This window comes from Nerophis ophidion, linkage group LG10 (assembly GCF_033978795.1).
Source record: "Nerophis ophidion isolate RoL-2023_Sa linkage group LG10, RoL_Noph_v1.0, whole genome shotgun sequence".
NCBI classification, from domain to species: domain Eukaryota; kingdom Metazoa; phylum Chordata; class Actinopteri; order Syngnathiformes; family Syngnathidae; genus Nerophis; species Nerophis ophidion.
Genome location: NC_084620.1, coordinates 44,151,512 through 44,166,852, shown reverse-complemented (window position 1 = coordinate 44,166,852; position 15,341 = coordinate 44,151,512). Strand labels below are relative to the sequence as shown.

General features: G+C 40.4%; 1 protein-coding gene across 5 annotated transcripts in view; it reads left to right on the top strand.

Annotated features, from left to right (window-relative positions):
- The window catches only part of rap1gds1 (RAP1, GTP-GDP dissociation stimulator 1), a 73,013-nt gene extending 59,371 nt beyond the window's left edge, over positions 1 to 13,642 (top strand). For 2 of the 5 annotated variants that reach the window (XM_061913858.1, XM_061913854.1), the window contains 5 exons: positions 1,214 to 1,339; positions 1,413 to 1,552; positions 7,057 to 7,183; positions 8,554 to 8,682; positions 11,310 to 13,642. In XM_061913858.1, the coding sequence (XP_061769842.1) occupies positions 1,214 to 1,339; positions 1,413 to 1,552; positions 7,057 to 7,183; positions 8,554 to 8,682; positions 11,310 to 11,437 (650 nt within the window). In that variant the 3' untranslated portion in view covers positions 11,438 to 13,642. Of the gene's footprint in view, positions 1 to 1,213; positions 1,340 to 1,412; positions 1,565 to 7,056; positions 7,184 to 8,553; positions 8,683 to 11,309 lie in introns of all 5 variants that reach the window. The other 3 variants (XM_061913855.1, XM_061913853.1, XM_061913857.1) reach the window with 3 other exon arrangements.
- Positions 13,643 to 15,341: the final 1,699 nt, after the last annotated feature.

Here is a 15,341-nt window from a genome sequence, read left to right as displayed (position 1 = left end):
CCGCCCGAATGCAGCTGAGATAGGCTCCAGCGCCCTCCGCGACCCCGAAAGGGACAAGCGGTAGGAAACGGATGGATGGATGGATGTTTATTATTCCCCCCCAAAAATTCCAGTTGCGAATGATAAACATCTTTAGTGAAATGAAAATAAATGTAAAACTGCATCAATATACATGAATTAAAGATTAATTAATAATCGATTTTTATTGGAGTCGTTTGCTCCTGAATCGTAATTGAATCGTGAGGTGCCCAAAGATTCCCGCCTGTAGTTACCTCAGTCCTAGTTTATATTCTGTCAGAGAGTGTTAGAGTCGCTTTGCGTTAGTGCCACAATGTCGGGCTTGTGCAGCCTTTCTTCATATGAAGCTGTGTGCTAAGAAGTGTCAACAACCTAAGTAGACGTGAAACTGATCTGAAAGACCGGAACATAAACATCAATGCAACTTTGTGCCGTGACCACCGTGGTCAAAACCAGAAAATGTCAAACATTCAAGTTTAACCTTTAAAGTAACTCATTACTCGGGTTGTGACTCTTTGGGTACCGCACAGTTGGTAAATGGTAAATAGGTTGTACTTGTATAGTGCTTTTCTACCTTTTTTTAAGGACCTCAAAGCGCTTTGACACTATTTCCACATTCACCCATTCACACACACATTCACACACCGATGGCGGGAGTTAGATAACATTCGATTCTAGGGGATAAAAATTCGATTCAGAAGCGATTTAAAACGATTCGAAACGATTCAATACTTTTTTAATAACATTGGGTGCCAGTTCTTTGATTCGTCCATAAATTAGATGAACAGCTCTGATAAATTTCTATATTTCTTCAAAGAAAACCGGTTTTGTTAAATAAGATGCTTCCCAAACATTTAATAAAGTCAAATACAAATAAGGCAGTATCCAACACTTTTTTACTCTTTTCTAAAGTAAATCTGTACAGCAGATATAGATAATGTACATCAACAATATGATATGTCTTAGTGGCTGCACACGACGGATTGGATAAAATAAAACAAATTTTTTTCAAATCGATTTTTGATTTTTTTTAATCAATTAAGATTCGTTACAAATGAGAATCGCGATTAATCTGAAAATCGATTTTCTTTTGACACTCCTATTACCTTGGTGTTGGTCAAATTCTGGTCGTGCTACCGTTTTGAATGTACAATCCATTAATCAAACAAAATGTTTTATGGTTTGTCTCCACTAGTGGTGAACAAATCCAAGATGCTCTCTTCTGGAGTGGCCGACGTGGTGTTGAAGTTCTTGCAGTCCGAGATGCCGCCAGTCCAGTTTAAACTCTTGGGGACTTTAAGAATGCTTATTGATACACAAGGTACAACATGTAACGGATTTGACAAAAAGAAGCCAGAAAAGGGTGCTAAATACTTGACTTTGGTTGTTGGCAGTGGAAGCAGCGGACCAGCTCGGCACCAACGCGAAGCTGGTGGAGCGTCTGGTGGAGTGGTGCGAAGCTAAAGATCACGCCGGGGTGATGGGAGAGTCCAATCGACTTCTTTCTGCTCTGATTCGACATAGCAAGTCCAAGGTAAGACATCAGGTGCGGGAAACCACTAAGCGGTCCTTTGTATTATTGTGTTGATGTCAAATACTGTATATGTTAAATGGTCCTATTGTGTTAACTTTGTTTTTATTTGTAGTAATCTTGCCTTTTTTCATACTTTCTTCAAAAATTTGCTAAATTTGTGATGTCTTTTCCCAGTTGTGACGTCCATATACGGTAGAAATTTACCGGATGATCTTTGCACGAGTCGTTGTCGTCAATAAGTTCCTTATTTGTCTCTATCCTCTTGTTGTGGGCCAGACTGGCTTGTGCATGCACATGCATCCTTCGCCGTTGCCCTTTCTAATACAAATTAGCGTACGGTTAGAATTTAAATCTATCAGTAGACTTGTTTATGGAAGCGCGAAAAACTACAACATGGCTGAGGAGAAGACGACGCAGTCGAAGTGGAGGCTCGTAAATAAGACCGCGCACAAAATGTTGCATCCTGAATATCAATCAATCAATCAATGTTTACTTATATAGCCCTAAATCACTAGTGTCTCAAAGGGCTGCACAAACCACAACACAAACCACTACGACATCGTCGGTAGGCCCACATAAGGGCAAGGAAAACTCACACCCAGTGGGACGTCGGTGACAATGATGACCCAGTGGGACGTCGGTGATAATGATGACTATGAGAACCTTGGAGAGGAGGAAAGCAATGGATGTCGAGCGGGTCCAACATGATACTGTGAAAGTTCAATCCATAATGGATCCACACAGTCGCGAGAGTCCAGTCCAAAGCGGATCCGACACTACTACAATACAATACAATACAACCGACACAGCAGCGAGAGTCCAGTTCACAGCAGAGCCAGCAGGAAAACATCCCAAGCGGAGGCGGATCAGCAGCGCAGAGATGTCCCCAGCCGATACACAGGCAAGCAGTACATGGCCACCGGATCGGACCGGACCCCCTCCACAAGGGAAAAGAAAAGAAACGGCAGATGAACTGGTCTAAAAAGGGAGTCTATTTAAAGGCTACAGTATACAAATGAGTTTTAAGGTGAGACTTAAATGCTTCTACTGAGGTGGCATCTCGAACTGTTACCGGGAGGGCATTCCAGAGTACTGAAGCCCGAAATGAAAACGCTCTATAGCCCGCAGACTTTTTTGGGGCTTTGGGAATCACTAATAAGCCGGAGTCCTTTGAACGCAGATTTCTTGCCGGGACATATGGTACAATACAATCGGCAAGATAGGATGGAGCTAGACCGTGTAGTATTTTATATGTAAGTAGTAAAACCTTAAAGTCACATCTTAAGTGCACAGGAAGCCAGTGCAAGTGAGCCAGTACAGGCATAATGTGATCAAACTTTCTTGTTCTTGTCAAAAGTCTAGCAGCCGCATTTTGTACCAACTGTAATCTTTTAATGCTAGACATGGGGAGACCCGAAAATAATACGTTACAGTAGGCGAGGGGAGACGTAACAAACGCATGGATAATGATCTCAGCGTCTTTAGTGGACAGAATGGAGCGAATTTTAGCGATATTACGGAGATGAAAGAAGGCCGTTATAATAACGCTTTTAATGTGTGACTCAAAGGAGAGAGTTGGGTCGAAGATAATACCCAGATTCTTTACCGTGTCGCCTTGTTTAATTGTTTGGTTGTCAAATGTTAGAGTTGTATTATTAAATGGAGGTCGGTGTCTAGCAGGACCGATAATCAGCATTTCCGTTTTTTTGGCGTTGAGTTGCAAAAAGTTAGCGGACATCCATTGTTTAATTTCATTAAGACACGCCTCCAGCTGACTACAATCCGGCGTGTTGGTCAGCTTTAGGGGCATGTAGAGTTGGGTGTCATCAGCATAACAGTGAAAGCTAACACCGTATTTGCGTATGATGTCACCTAGCGGCAGCATGTAGATGCTGAAGAGTGCAGGGCCAAGGACCGAACCCTGGGGAACTCCACATGTTACCTTAACGTAGTCCGAGGTCACATTGTTATGGGAGACGCACTGCATCCTATCAGTAAGATAAGAGTTAAGCCAAGACAGGGCTAAGTCTGACATACCAATTCGTGTTTTGATACGTTCTAATAAAATATTATGATCGACGGTATCGAAAGCAGCGCTAAGATCGAGGAGCAGCAACATAGATGACGCATCAGAATCCATCGTTAGCAATAGATCGTTAGTCATTTTTGCGAGGGCTGTCTCCGTAGAGTGATTTGCCCTGGAACCGGATTGAAAGGTTTCACATAGATTGTTAGACGCTAAGTGTTCATTTAACTGCTCCGCAACAATTTTTTCGAGGATTTTTGATTTTGATTTTTGAAATAAATGGTAGTTTACCTTGAGGTCAGGATCGAGGTTAGGTCTTTTAAGAAGAGGATGAATAACCGCTTTTTTGAATGCTAGGGGAACAGTGTCCGAGGAAAGTGATAAGTTTATAATATTTAGCACTGATGGACCTAATAATACAAAGAGCTCCTTGATCAGTTTCCCAGGAAGAGGGTCAAGTAAACATGTTGTTTGTTTTATTCCATTTACACAGAGAAACTATTTTGGAGGGCAACATTCGCCGTATAAAAAGTCGTATCTGTGTTAATAGAACCCAGTTGTAGCTGGGACGCATTGTCTTTAATCCCCTTTCTAATGACTTCAATTTTCTTACTAAAGAATTGCATTAAGTCATCAGCTGAGTGGGTGGAGCTACTGGAAGGAGTCCCTTGTTGGGTTAGCGATGCTACCGTACTAAACAAAAATTTAGGATCGTTTTTATTACGGTGGATGAGATTTGAGTAATATTTAGCTTTAGCTAAGGTAAGCATGCGTTTATAAGTTATTAAACCATCACTCCATGCTTGATGGTGCACCTCAAGTTTAGTCGTGCGCCATTTGCGTTCCAGCTTTCTACATAATAATTTCCGAGCTCTAGTTTTTTCTGTAAACCACGGGGTACGGTTTTTTGGAACCTTTTTTAACTTTAGCGGTGCTATGTTATCAATGGTTTCGCGCAGGGCGTCGTTAAAGTTGTTAGTGAGGTTATCAATAGAGCCCACATATTTTGGGAATGGTGCCATTGCCGAGGGCAGTAGGCCAGCAAGAGTTGTCGTTGTGGCTGTATTAATGTTGCGCCTGCTAATGCAGTTATTATTACTATTAGTTTGAGGAACATGCGTCTGAACCTCGAATTTTATAAGGTAATGATCGGACAATACTTTAGTATACGGGAGTATCGTAACTTTAGAAACGGTGATACCCCTGACAAGCACTAGGTCTATCGTATTACCGTTGCGATGCGTGGGCTCATTTATTATTTGTGTAAGACCACAGCTATCAATTATAGTCTGGAGCGCTACGCACGGTGGGTCCGATGGGGTATTCATATGGATATTAAAGTCCTCCATTATGATTATATTATCGGCGTGCGTCACTAGATCAGCAACGAACTCTGAGAATTCATTGATAAAGTCCGAATAGGGCCCTGGGGGGCGGTAGATAACAGCCAGGTGTAGAGGCAGCGGTGTGACAGACCTCATAGTAAGCACCTCAAATGATTTATATTTATTATTTATGTTAGGACTAAGGTTAAAGTTTTCGTTGTATATTAGTGCGACCCCCCCACCCCTTTTAAGGGGACGGGCAATGTGCGCGTGTGTAAAGTTAGGAGGACATGCCTCATTTAGCGCAAAAAAGTCGTTTGGTTTAAGCCAGGTTTCGCTGAGACCGATGACGTTAAGATTGTTGTCTCTAATGATATCATTAAATAACAACGTTTTGGGAGACAATGATCTTATGTTTAAAAAACCTATATTATAGGTAGTGGGCTGTTTTAGGGGCTTCACGGTGGCAGAGGGGTTTTTGCGTCTGCCTCACAATACGAAGTTCCTGCAGTCCTGGGTTCAAATCCAGGCTCGGGATCTTTCTGTGTGGAGTTTGCATGTTCTCCCCGTGAATGCGTGGGTTCCCTCCGGGTACTCCGGCTTCCTCCCACCTCCAAAGACATGCACCTGGGGATAGGTTGATTGGGAACACTAAATTGGCCCTAGTGTGTGAATGTGAGTGTGAATGTTGTCTGTCTATCTGTGTTGGTGGCGACTTGTCCAGGGTGTATGCCGCCTTCCGCCCGATTGTAGCTGAGATAGGCGTCAGCGCCCCCCGCGACCCCAAAAAGGGAATAAGCGGTAGAAAATGGATGGATGGGCTGTTTTAGGGAATTTTTGATCAAATTATCAGTAGTAGCAATATTAATAATGTTGTGTTTATTATGCCCAGTGCATTTAGTATAATTACGACCATATCTAGGAATTGATACGATGGGAATTTTCCGATTGTTTGTTTGTTAATTTGATAAACTGCACGCATCATAGTTTGCCACCTCAGTAGAACACATGTCCAACTCTGAAACAATCAAAGCAGAAAAAACGTGTTCTAATTTAACTGACTCCTTACCCAGACCAGTAGTCTCGCATCTTCCATTTAAATCCGTCTTCAGGATGGAGGGAAGTGGTGTTCTGTGGGGATTAGCCTTCTGCTTTGTTTTTAGCCCCGCTCGGCATCCGCGTTTCCGATCACACCGCTGGCGTCTGCTGCGTAGACGGCCCCCGCTGCTACTATACTCCCCTGCTTCACAGGCCGCTGGATGTAGCCGCCTAAGTATTCCCGTGCTAGTTAGCAGGTCTAGCAAGCACGCGTCTATCAGTCCAAAACGGCCCGATATGTCCACATCCAGAAGTGTCTGGTGGTCGTACGTGATCACGGAGTGACCACGATGTGAGCCAGCCATAAAGTTTGTAGAATTGTCCGGTATTTCTCCCAAATGTTCCATCTTTAGCAAGAGGTCCTCGAAGTCGCAGCCCGTCTGGGCGCCGCCGTCTTGGATTTTGAATAGCGACTTGAAGATGTTCTGTAAAACATACATTTTGATTTTTGACCAGAGAGCCATCATTACATCTTATATAGACCACAAGGAATTGTTTGAAAAGTAGAAAAACAATTAATCATCTGACCCCTTTAAAGAACATGTTTCTATTTCAAGATCCATCCATCCATTTTCTACCGCTTATTCCTTTTCGGGGTCGCGGGGGGCGCTGGCGCCTATCTCAGCTACAATCGGGCGGAAGGCGGGGTACACCCTGGACAAGTCGCCACCTCATCGCAGGGCCAACACAGATAGACAGACAACATTCACACTCACATTCACACACTAGGGACAATTTAGTGTTGCCAATCAACCTATCCCCAGGTGCATGTCTTTGGAGGTGGGAGGAAGCCGGAGTACCCGGAGGGAACCCACGCATTCACGGGGAGAACATGCAAACTCCACACAGAAAGATCCCGAGCCTGGATTTGAACCCAGGACTGCAGGACCTTCGTATTGTGAGGCAGACGCACTAACCCCTCTGCCACCGTGAAGCCCATGTTTCTATTTCAAGATCTTGTTCAGAAATCCTTTTTGTCATTGTCCAAAGTTGATAAATTTGTTCCTATTTACAAATCTTCATTTCCTTTATTTTAATTGAACAACTGCTTTCAGGAGGTGGTCAAGATGGTCATCCAGGGAGATGGAGTCAAGCACTTGGTAACCATGGCGACCAGCGAGCACATCATTATGCAGAACGAAGCACTGGTGGCGCTGGGCCTTATCGCTGCACTTGATTTGGGTATGATAGAAATTCTATCCATCTATGTTCTACCGCTTGTCCCTCTCAGGGTGGTGGGGGCTTATCCCAGCTGCACTCAGGCAGAAGGCGGGGTACACCCTCGCCACCTCATCAATTCCTAAATACAAACCCAGAGCCAGTGAAGTTGGTACGTTGTGTAAATCGTAAATAAAAACAGAATACAGTGATTTGCCAATCCTTTTCAACTGATATTCAATTGAATAGACTGCAAAGACAAGATACTTAACGTTAGAACTGAGAAACTTCATTTTTGGCACTTATTAGCTCATTTGGAATTTGAGGCCTGCAACATGTTTAAAAAACAAGTGGCAAAAACGCCTGAGAAAGTTGAGGAATGCTCATCAAAACACTTATTTGGAACATCAGCACAACAGGTGAACAGGCTAATTGGGAAGAGGTAGGTGCCATGATTGGGTATAAAAGCAGCTTCCATGAAATCCTCAGTCATTCACAAACAGCGATGGGGCGAGGTTCACCACTTTGTGAACAAATGCGTGAGCAAATTGTCGAACAGTTTAAGAACAATATTTCTCAATGAGCTATTGCAAGCAATTTAGGGGTTTCACTATCTACAGTCCGTAATATCATCAAAAGGTTCAGAGAATCTGGAGAAATCACTGCACGTAAGCAGCTTGCCCGTGACCTTAAATCCCTCAGGCGGTACTGCATCTAAAACTAAAATCAGCGCGTAAAGGATATCACCACATGGGCTCAGGAACATTTCAGAAAACCACTGTCAGTAATTGCAGTTTGTCGCTACACCTGTAAGTGCAAGTTAAAACTTTACTATGCAAACCGAAAGGCATTTATTAACAAAACCCAGAAACACCACTGGCTTCGCTGGGCCCGAGTTCATGGACTGATGCAAAGTGGAAAAGTGGAAAAGTGTTCTGTGGGCGGCAAGTCCACATTTCAAATTGTTTTCGGAAACTGTGGACATCGTGTCGTCCTGACAAAAGAGGAAAATAATATTCCTAATAGTTATAGGCAAAAAGTTCAAAAGCCAGCATTTTTGATGGTATGGGGGTGTTGTTAAAAGGAAAGGCCATGTAACACAGTGGTAAAAATGTCCCTGTGCCCACTTTTATTGCAAGTGGGCACAGGTGCATTTTCACAGGGGCCATTAAATTGTAAGTTAATGATTATTTGCAAAAAAAATAAATAAAGTTTCTCTGTTTGAACATTAAATATCTTGTCTTTGCAGTCCATTCAATTGATTGTAAGTTGAAAATGATTTGCAAATCATTATATTCTGTTTTTATTTACGATTTACACAATGTGCCTACTTTACTGGTTTTGGGTTTTGTATAATGACATAATGTACACACATATACACCTTTTTTTTGTAGTTGCAGCTGAGAAGCACTTTGTGGCTGCCGACCTCGTCGCGGTTCTTCACAAGCTTTTGTCTGATGAAAGGAGTGCACCCGAAATTAAATATAACTCCATGATCCTCATTTGTGCAGTCATGGGATCTGGTGAGTTTGCTTTTCCTCGTATATTTAGATAAGCGAATACAGGGAAGGTTCATGTTAGTTTACCCAGTTTTTGTGCCTTATACTCCAGTCTCCACTTTGCTGAAGCAGTCAGGTTTCTTTTTTGATAAATAACAAATATAAACATCAATGTTTCAGTTTTATAGCACACACTCTCCACTTTGCTGCAGCGCTCCGTTTACTCACTGCTCTCAGTCTTCTGTTTGATATGTTGCAAAACCTTAAACATTTTAACGTTTCTGTGCGTTAGCTCTGGATGCTGCAGCATTAGTCTCCTTTTGTCTCACGTTTGATAAATAACTTTTGCTGTTAAACAATTAGGATTTTTAATCAGATTAATCTGTGTTTTAATTTAAGTAAATTATGATTAAATATAATTCATTCGAATCTATAGTAATTATGCTTGTTTTTTTAAACAACCATATCCTCACATTAATGTTGACTTCTTACTCCTTTTGTGTTTTAATGTGCTATTTTTAAGAGCTATAGTGAAAACAAAAAGCCCTTTTAGAAATGTATGCAGGTTGACTGTTCCTTTTGTTTTGTTCTTTTACTCTAAATTCCCATAGGACTAAAGTGCTTCCAAATTGACTTGTTTGTCCAATAATACTACTACGTGGACAAACTGCCCGAAATGCGTAGCCAGACACTTTTCCTTGCTGCAGATGAAATGTCATCAGATTTATTGTAATGATGGATAAAAGGTGAACATGTAGAGAGTGTCCACCTTTTAAGGATCTTTCTTGGGTGTTGTAACACATCTGCTTTGATACTACAAACAATATCAATATTGGTTTTATTTTAACAGAAAATCTGACGATACATTAATCATATGTTTCCTATTGCACTCAAAGAACAATTTTAGATTGTTAAAAATGAAAAGGCTTTAAATACATTGGACTTTTCTTGTCGCACTCAAATAACTTTATACATTTCCATATTACATATAGTCAGCCATAATCGAGGATTAGATAAGAATAAAATAAAAAGCTTTATTGACATTACATTAAATGCTTCACAATTTATGGTTGCCACTCCTGGTCTGTGCTTTAAGAAAAATATTAGTAAGTACTAAAAACAAAACTATGGATACATGTACCCAGATAAGCCATGCAGCAACTAAAACAAACATTGTTAAAGACAAAACACTCATTGAAGCAATGTGTTACCAAATTCAGTCATTTTACTTGCGTTAGTTGACGCTAAATGGGCAGTCTTAACTCCACTTATATTAGGCATCAAGCCAAGCAGCTGTGTGCGGGTCTACGTACCTACATGTTTTGTATCTACATGTTACATAACTACATGTTATGTATCTGCATGGTATGTATCTACATGTGCACACCAGAGGAGCTGGATAACTTATGAGAGTAGTGTACAGTATACGTGTTTATGAGACTGGTTGGCTGAGTGACGTCCGTAAGTGAGTGGGCAAGTAAAGAGAGAGAGAGAGGGAGTGCACTGCGCAGTAGCGTGATGTGTCCCGCAAAACTAATAATAAAGTAGTCGGATTGTCACGACTCGGCGGCCTCGTTATTTCTGACCTTAAAGCGGAGCTTAGCAGACCCATTTCCCCCGACGAAACCTGAAGGCAATATCTGACCTGTGCTCCTGAACTACAGTCTGCATGGAAGCCGAACAGGACAGGTGTAACAACTACATTATTACCTGTCACTCTTGAAACTCCTTGTGCAGATCTGAATGCTTATTATTTAAACGTTTACCTAAGTTTGAAGCAAAGGTGGTAATACTAATCTCCACATTTGGCGAGACGTGTTTTAAAGCAACAATTGAAGCATGGCGCCTCTCTGTTTAATGCGTCACCTTTATTGTTAGTTTTGAAGCCCAAATACCCATATTGAAGCCATTTGAATCCCATTTTGTACTTCACCACCCTCTTTATTATCCAGTACAATTGTCGATTTTTGCCATTCTTACTCTCCAAGATATTATTGCTTGTATGCACTTTGTGTGTGCGTTTTGACAAACTCAACATCATGCGCCTCAACTCTGTTGGCATTCAACTCTGTTGGCATTCAACCCGCACAATTGACATTCAGATGAAACAACGATACCGGTACTTTTTAAAAGCAGTATAGTACCGTTTTTAATTAATTAGTACGTTATAAGTACCGGTATACCGTACAACCCTACACAGAAGGTGATGACGGTTTGTCCACTCAATTAATGAACCTGGAATCAGGTTCATAAAGATCAGCTTCTTCTCATGGTCAGAACTGGAAATGCACCAGAACAGTTACACTGCTTTACAAATAGTCATCCTGTCACAGCTTCTTTTGTTTTTCCTGTTTTTCTTCTTCTTTTATATGTTGTTTTTTTGTTTTTAAAAACCCTTTTTCCTGTCTAGCTTTTTTGCTATTTTCATTGTAGCGGCAACTGGTCAATGAAAATAGAAGTCCTGAAGTTCAGAATTACACTCCACTTCTTGCTACCCTCACCTCTTGGATAAAAATACCAACAATAAACCGATGCTAGCTCACCAGGTTATCGTGCATTAGCAATGCATCAGTATGATACTCCACTGTCTCCACATTGTTGCCCTCTCGGAAAAACCATTGAAATTAATGAATTTCTCTTTATCATTCCAGAGCCTCTCCACAAAGAAGTTCAGACCCGTGCGTTCATCAATGTGGTCTCAAAGCTCCGTTCGCACGAAAACAAGACGGTGTCGCATCAGGCTTCACTCACTGAGCAACGGCTAACCGCCCAGAGCTAGAATGCTTACCCAGCTCCAGTCCTATTAATGCCTGCACCTACTTTACCTTGTAACCCCCTCCTCCCCTCCCACCCCTTCTATCGTCGTCATGTGCCAAGGTACAATGTTGCATTATCAACCAAACAGTCCGACACATTTATATATAATGTAGAGCATACTGAAAAAATACATTAGAAGCTGTAGGAACATCCCTACACTAAAAGCCATAATAATGAGGTTTATTTATTTGGGTGATGCGTTCAAAGGTCCTTCATAATAAGACTGTCACTCTTTACTTGTGCATGCAACGCAATATAGATGACCATAGCTGTGACGCCATTCTGCCCAACGCCATGAATGACGCGGCTCAATGTGTCTCCATATTAAATATACAACTGCATGTTCTTTTTTTTCCTGTCTTTTGAAACCCAATACTTTTTCCAGTGTTCCAAAACAACTTATGTTGGGTCTACAGATTTAGGGCAAGGAAGTGCTAATGCCAAACACAAGTTGATTAGTCCTGTCTAGTTAACATATTCCCCCATATAGTGGCCACAATAGAGAGTAGCTGGTGACTGTTTTATTTTTTTAATATTAACAACCTAATATTAACTTTTTTTTTTAATCACCCACATTAATTAATTTGATTAAAATCAATTTATAAACATTTTATCAAATAAACTCCAATAAAAATAGATATAATAGTGTCTGAACTAAAGGATGTATCTCAACATCTTTCCAATATCGTCCAAATAAATGTGATTTAATTAAATATACAAATATATTGTCACAAATAAAAAGTAGGCTTCACCATAGTTTTTTATAATTATTTTTTTTTCCCAAATAAGTGTTATTGAATTAAATATAATGAATCCAAACATACTGTACATACATTTATAAATGTTTTCCCAAATCAATTATATTATTACTAATTTTTCTGATTTTTTCAAATTAATAAAGTATATTCATATAAAACAGCATAAGGAAACGCATACAAGCATGTTTAACATATAAACCAACAACGGCGTGGCGCAGTGGAAAAGTGGCCGTGCGCAACCCGAGGGTCCCTGGTTCAAATCCCACCTAGTACCAACCTCGTCACGTCCGTTGTGTCCTGAGCAAGACACTTCACCCTTGCTCCTGATGGGTGTTGGTTGGCGCCTTGCATGGCAGCTCCCTCCATCAGTGTGTGAATGTGTGTGTGAATGGGTAAATGTGGAAGTAGTGTCAAAGCGCTTTGAGTACCTTGAAGGTAGAAAAGCGCTATACAAGTACAACCCATTTATTTATAAAGGCGGTATTCCCAATTTTTATTTTTCTATTTTTCCAAAGTTGATTATAATTTATTTTAAAATGTCTTATGAAAACACTATACATGTTTAGCATATAAACCAACAAAGGCGGTATTCCCAATTTTTATTTTTCTATTTTTCCAAAGTTGATTATAATTTATTTTAAAATGTCTTATGAAAACAATATACATTTCTTGATTTTTCCCCCCCTCTGTTTATTTTTATCAGTTTAAAATGTCAAACCAAGCATCACCATTTTGTTTTATTTTTACAGTTTTGTTTTACATTTAGATAAAACTAATCTATAAAAAATAAATTAAACATTTTTGAAATAAAAAAACAAATCATATTTAATTACCAAATAATAAAAACGTGTATCTCCATTTTTTGTGTGCATGTGTTTGTTTGTATAGAAACAAAATTGTAAAAACTAAATTTTTCATATATAATATGATTGATGAATAATAAAATATAACATCTTAGTTAGTGAGATGTTTATTCATTATTTCATTGACGATAAAAACTCAACGTCAGCATCAACTTCAGCTTTACAGATGCCAGGAGGTCATTACAGGCCACTATTTGAGGAAATCTGGAAACTGGGATTAGATTATTTTTGTTTCAGTGTAGGACAAGATTTAACTATAATTATGTGTAATTTGAATTGTGAAAAACAAAAGCAGCAAGCAGTCGCACACTAAAAAGAAAGTATGGCAAGTTTTAACAAGTGCGTACACATTAGACACAAGGGTCTAATATTTTTTAGTTTTTAAGTATGAATGTTTCTTTTTCAGTGACATGAGATGCATCCATAGTAATACTACCATGGACATAATATTACATGTTTGTTGTAAATGTTTGAAATATGAGAAAAGCAATTGTACATTTGGATGATTGTAACTCACATAACAGATAATTAAAAAGATGATATCCAGCCGGGGGGTCTCTTTGTTTTAAATTTTTGTGCATATAGTTTTACGTTTTATTCTTAATATAATGACTGACAAAACGTAAAATGTTATCCGGAAAGTTTTTATCATGTTAATGTTACTCCTCAAACGGTTTATTTCATTATACAAACATAGCCAAAAATACTAGCTTGCATACATGGACACAAACCTACATACATAAATACTACATACATAAATACATGCATACATTCTACATGCATACATGAATGCATGCATGTATGTTAATAGGTATGTATGTATCTACATACATGCATACAGGTACATGTTTGTATGTATTCATCTACATACAAAACCCAAAGCCAGTGAAGTTGGCACGTTGTTTAAACCGTAAATAAAACAAGAATGCAATGATTTTCAAATCCTTTTCAACTTATATTCAATTGAACACACTGCACAGACCAGATAATTAATGTTCGAACTGAGAAACATAATTTTTTTTGCAAATAATCATTAATTTAGAATTTAATGACGTTGGCACAGGGGCATTTTTACCACTGTTACAAGGCCGTTCCTTTCAACACTCAGTAAACATTTATAAACTGAGGAGACCAATTTTTAATGCTTTTCAGGTGGAAATCTTTCGCATTCTTGCTTGATGTAAAGTTTAAGTTGTTTAACAGTCCGTGGTCTTCGTTGTCGTATTTTAGCTTCATAATGCGCCATAGGGTTTGGTGGTAGCAGGGGTGTATATTTTAGCGTCCCGGAAGAGTTAGTGGTGCAAGAGGTTCTGGGTATTTGTTCTGTTGTGTTTATGTTGTGTTACGGTGCGGATGTTCTTCCGAAATGTGTTTCTCATTCTTGTTTGGTGTGGGTTCACAGTGTGGCGCATATTTGTACCTGTTAAAGTTGTTTATACAGCCACCCTCGGTGTGGCATGTATGGCTGTTGATCAAATATGCAGTGTATTCATTCATGTGTGTGTATACTATGTGACTGGGCCGGCACATAATATACACACATATATAGCGGAAAAGTGGACGTGACGACAGGTTGTAGAGGACGCTAAAGGCAGAGCCTTTAAGGCATGCCCCCAATATTGTTGTCTGGGTGGAAATCGGGAGAATGGTTGCCCCGGGAAATTTTCGGGAGGGGCACTGCAATTCGGGAGTCTCCCGGGAAAATCGGGAGGGTTGGCAAGTATGGTCCCTACACACCCTACACAGCTCTTGTAAAAAAGAGTCCTCACCACTCTCCAGAGAGTGGTGAGGACAGCGGAAAAGATCATCAGGACTCCTCTTCCTCTTGTCCAGGAGGTCGCAAAAAGCCGCTGCCTGACCAGGGCTCAGAAAATCTGCAGAGACTACTCCCACTCCCACAAAGGACAGTTTTCACTGCTGGAGTCTAGAAAGTGGTCCGCGGCCTCCGTAGCAAAACCTCCAGGTTCTGTAACAGCCACTTCCCTCAGGCCGTGAGACTCTTGAACGCATCATTAGAGTCCCCTCAATTCCCCCCAAAAATGTATTAACTCGCTGGAATATAAAGACATGATGTTCTGTGAACTTACACTCTGTCCTCCCCCTGTCTAGGTCTGCTGTGTGTGTGTGTGTGTGTGTGTGTGTGTGTGTGTGTGTGTGTGTGTGTGTGTGTGTGTGTGTGTGTGTGTGTGTGTGTGTGTGTGTGTGTGTGTGTGCGTGCGTGCGTGCGTGCGTGCGTGCGTGCGTG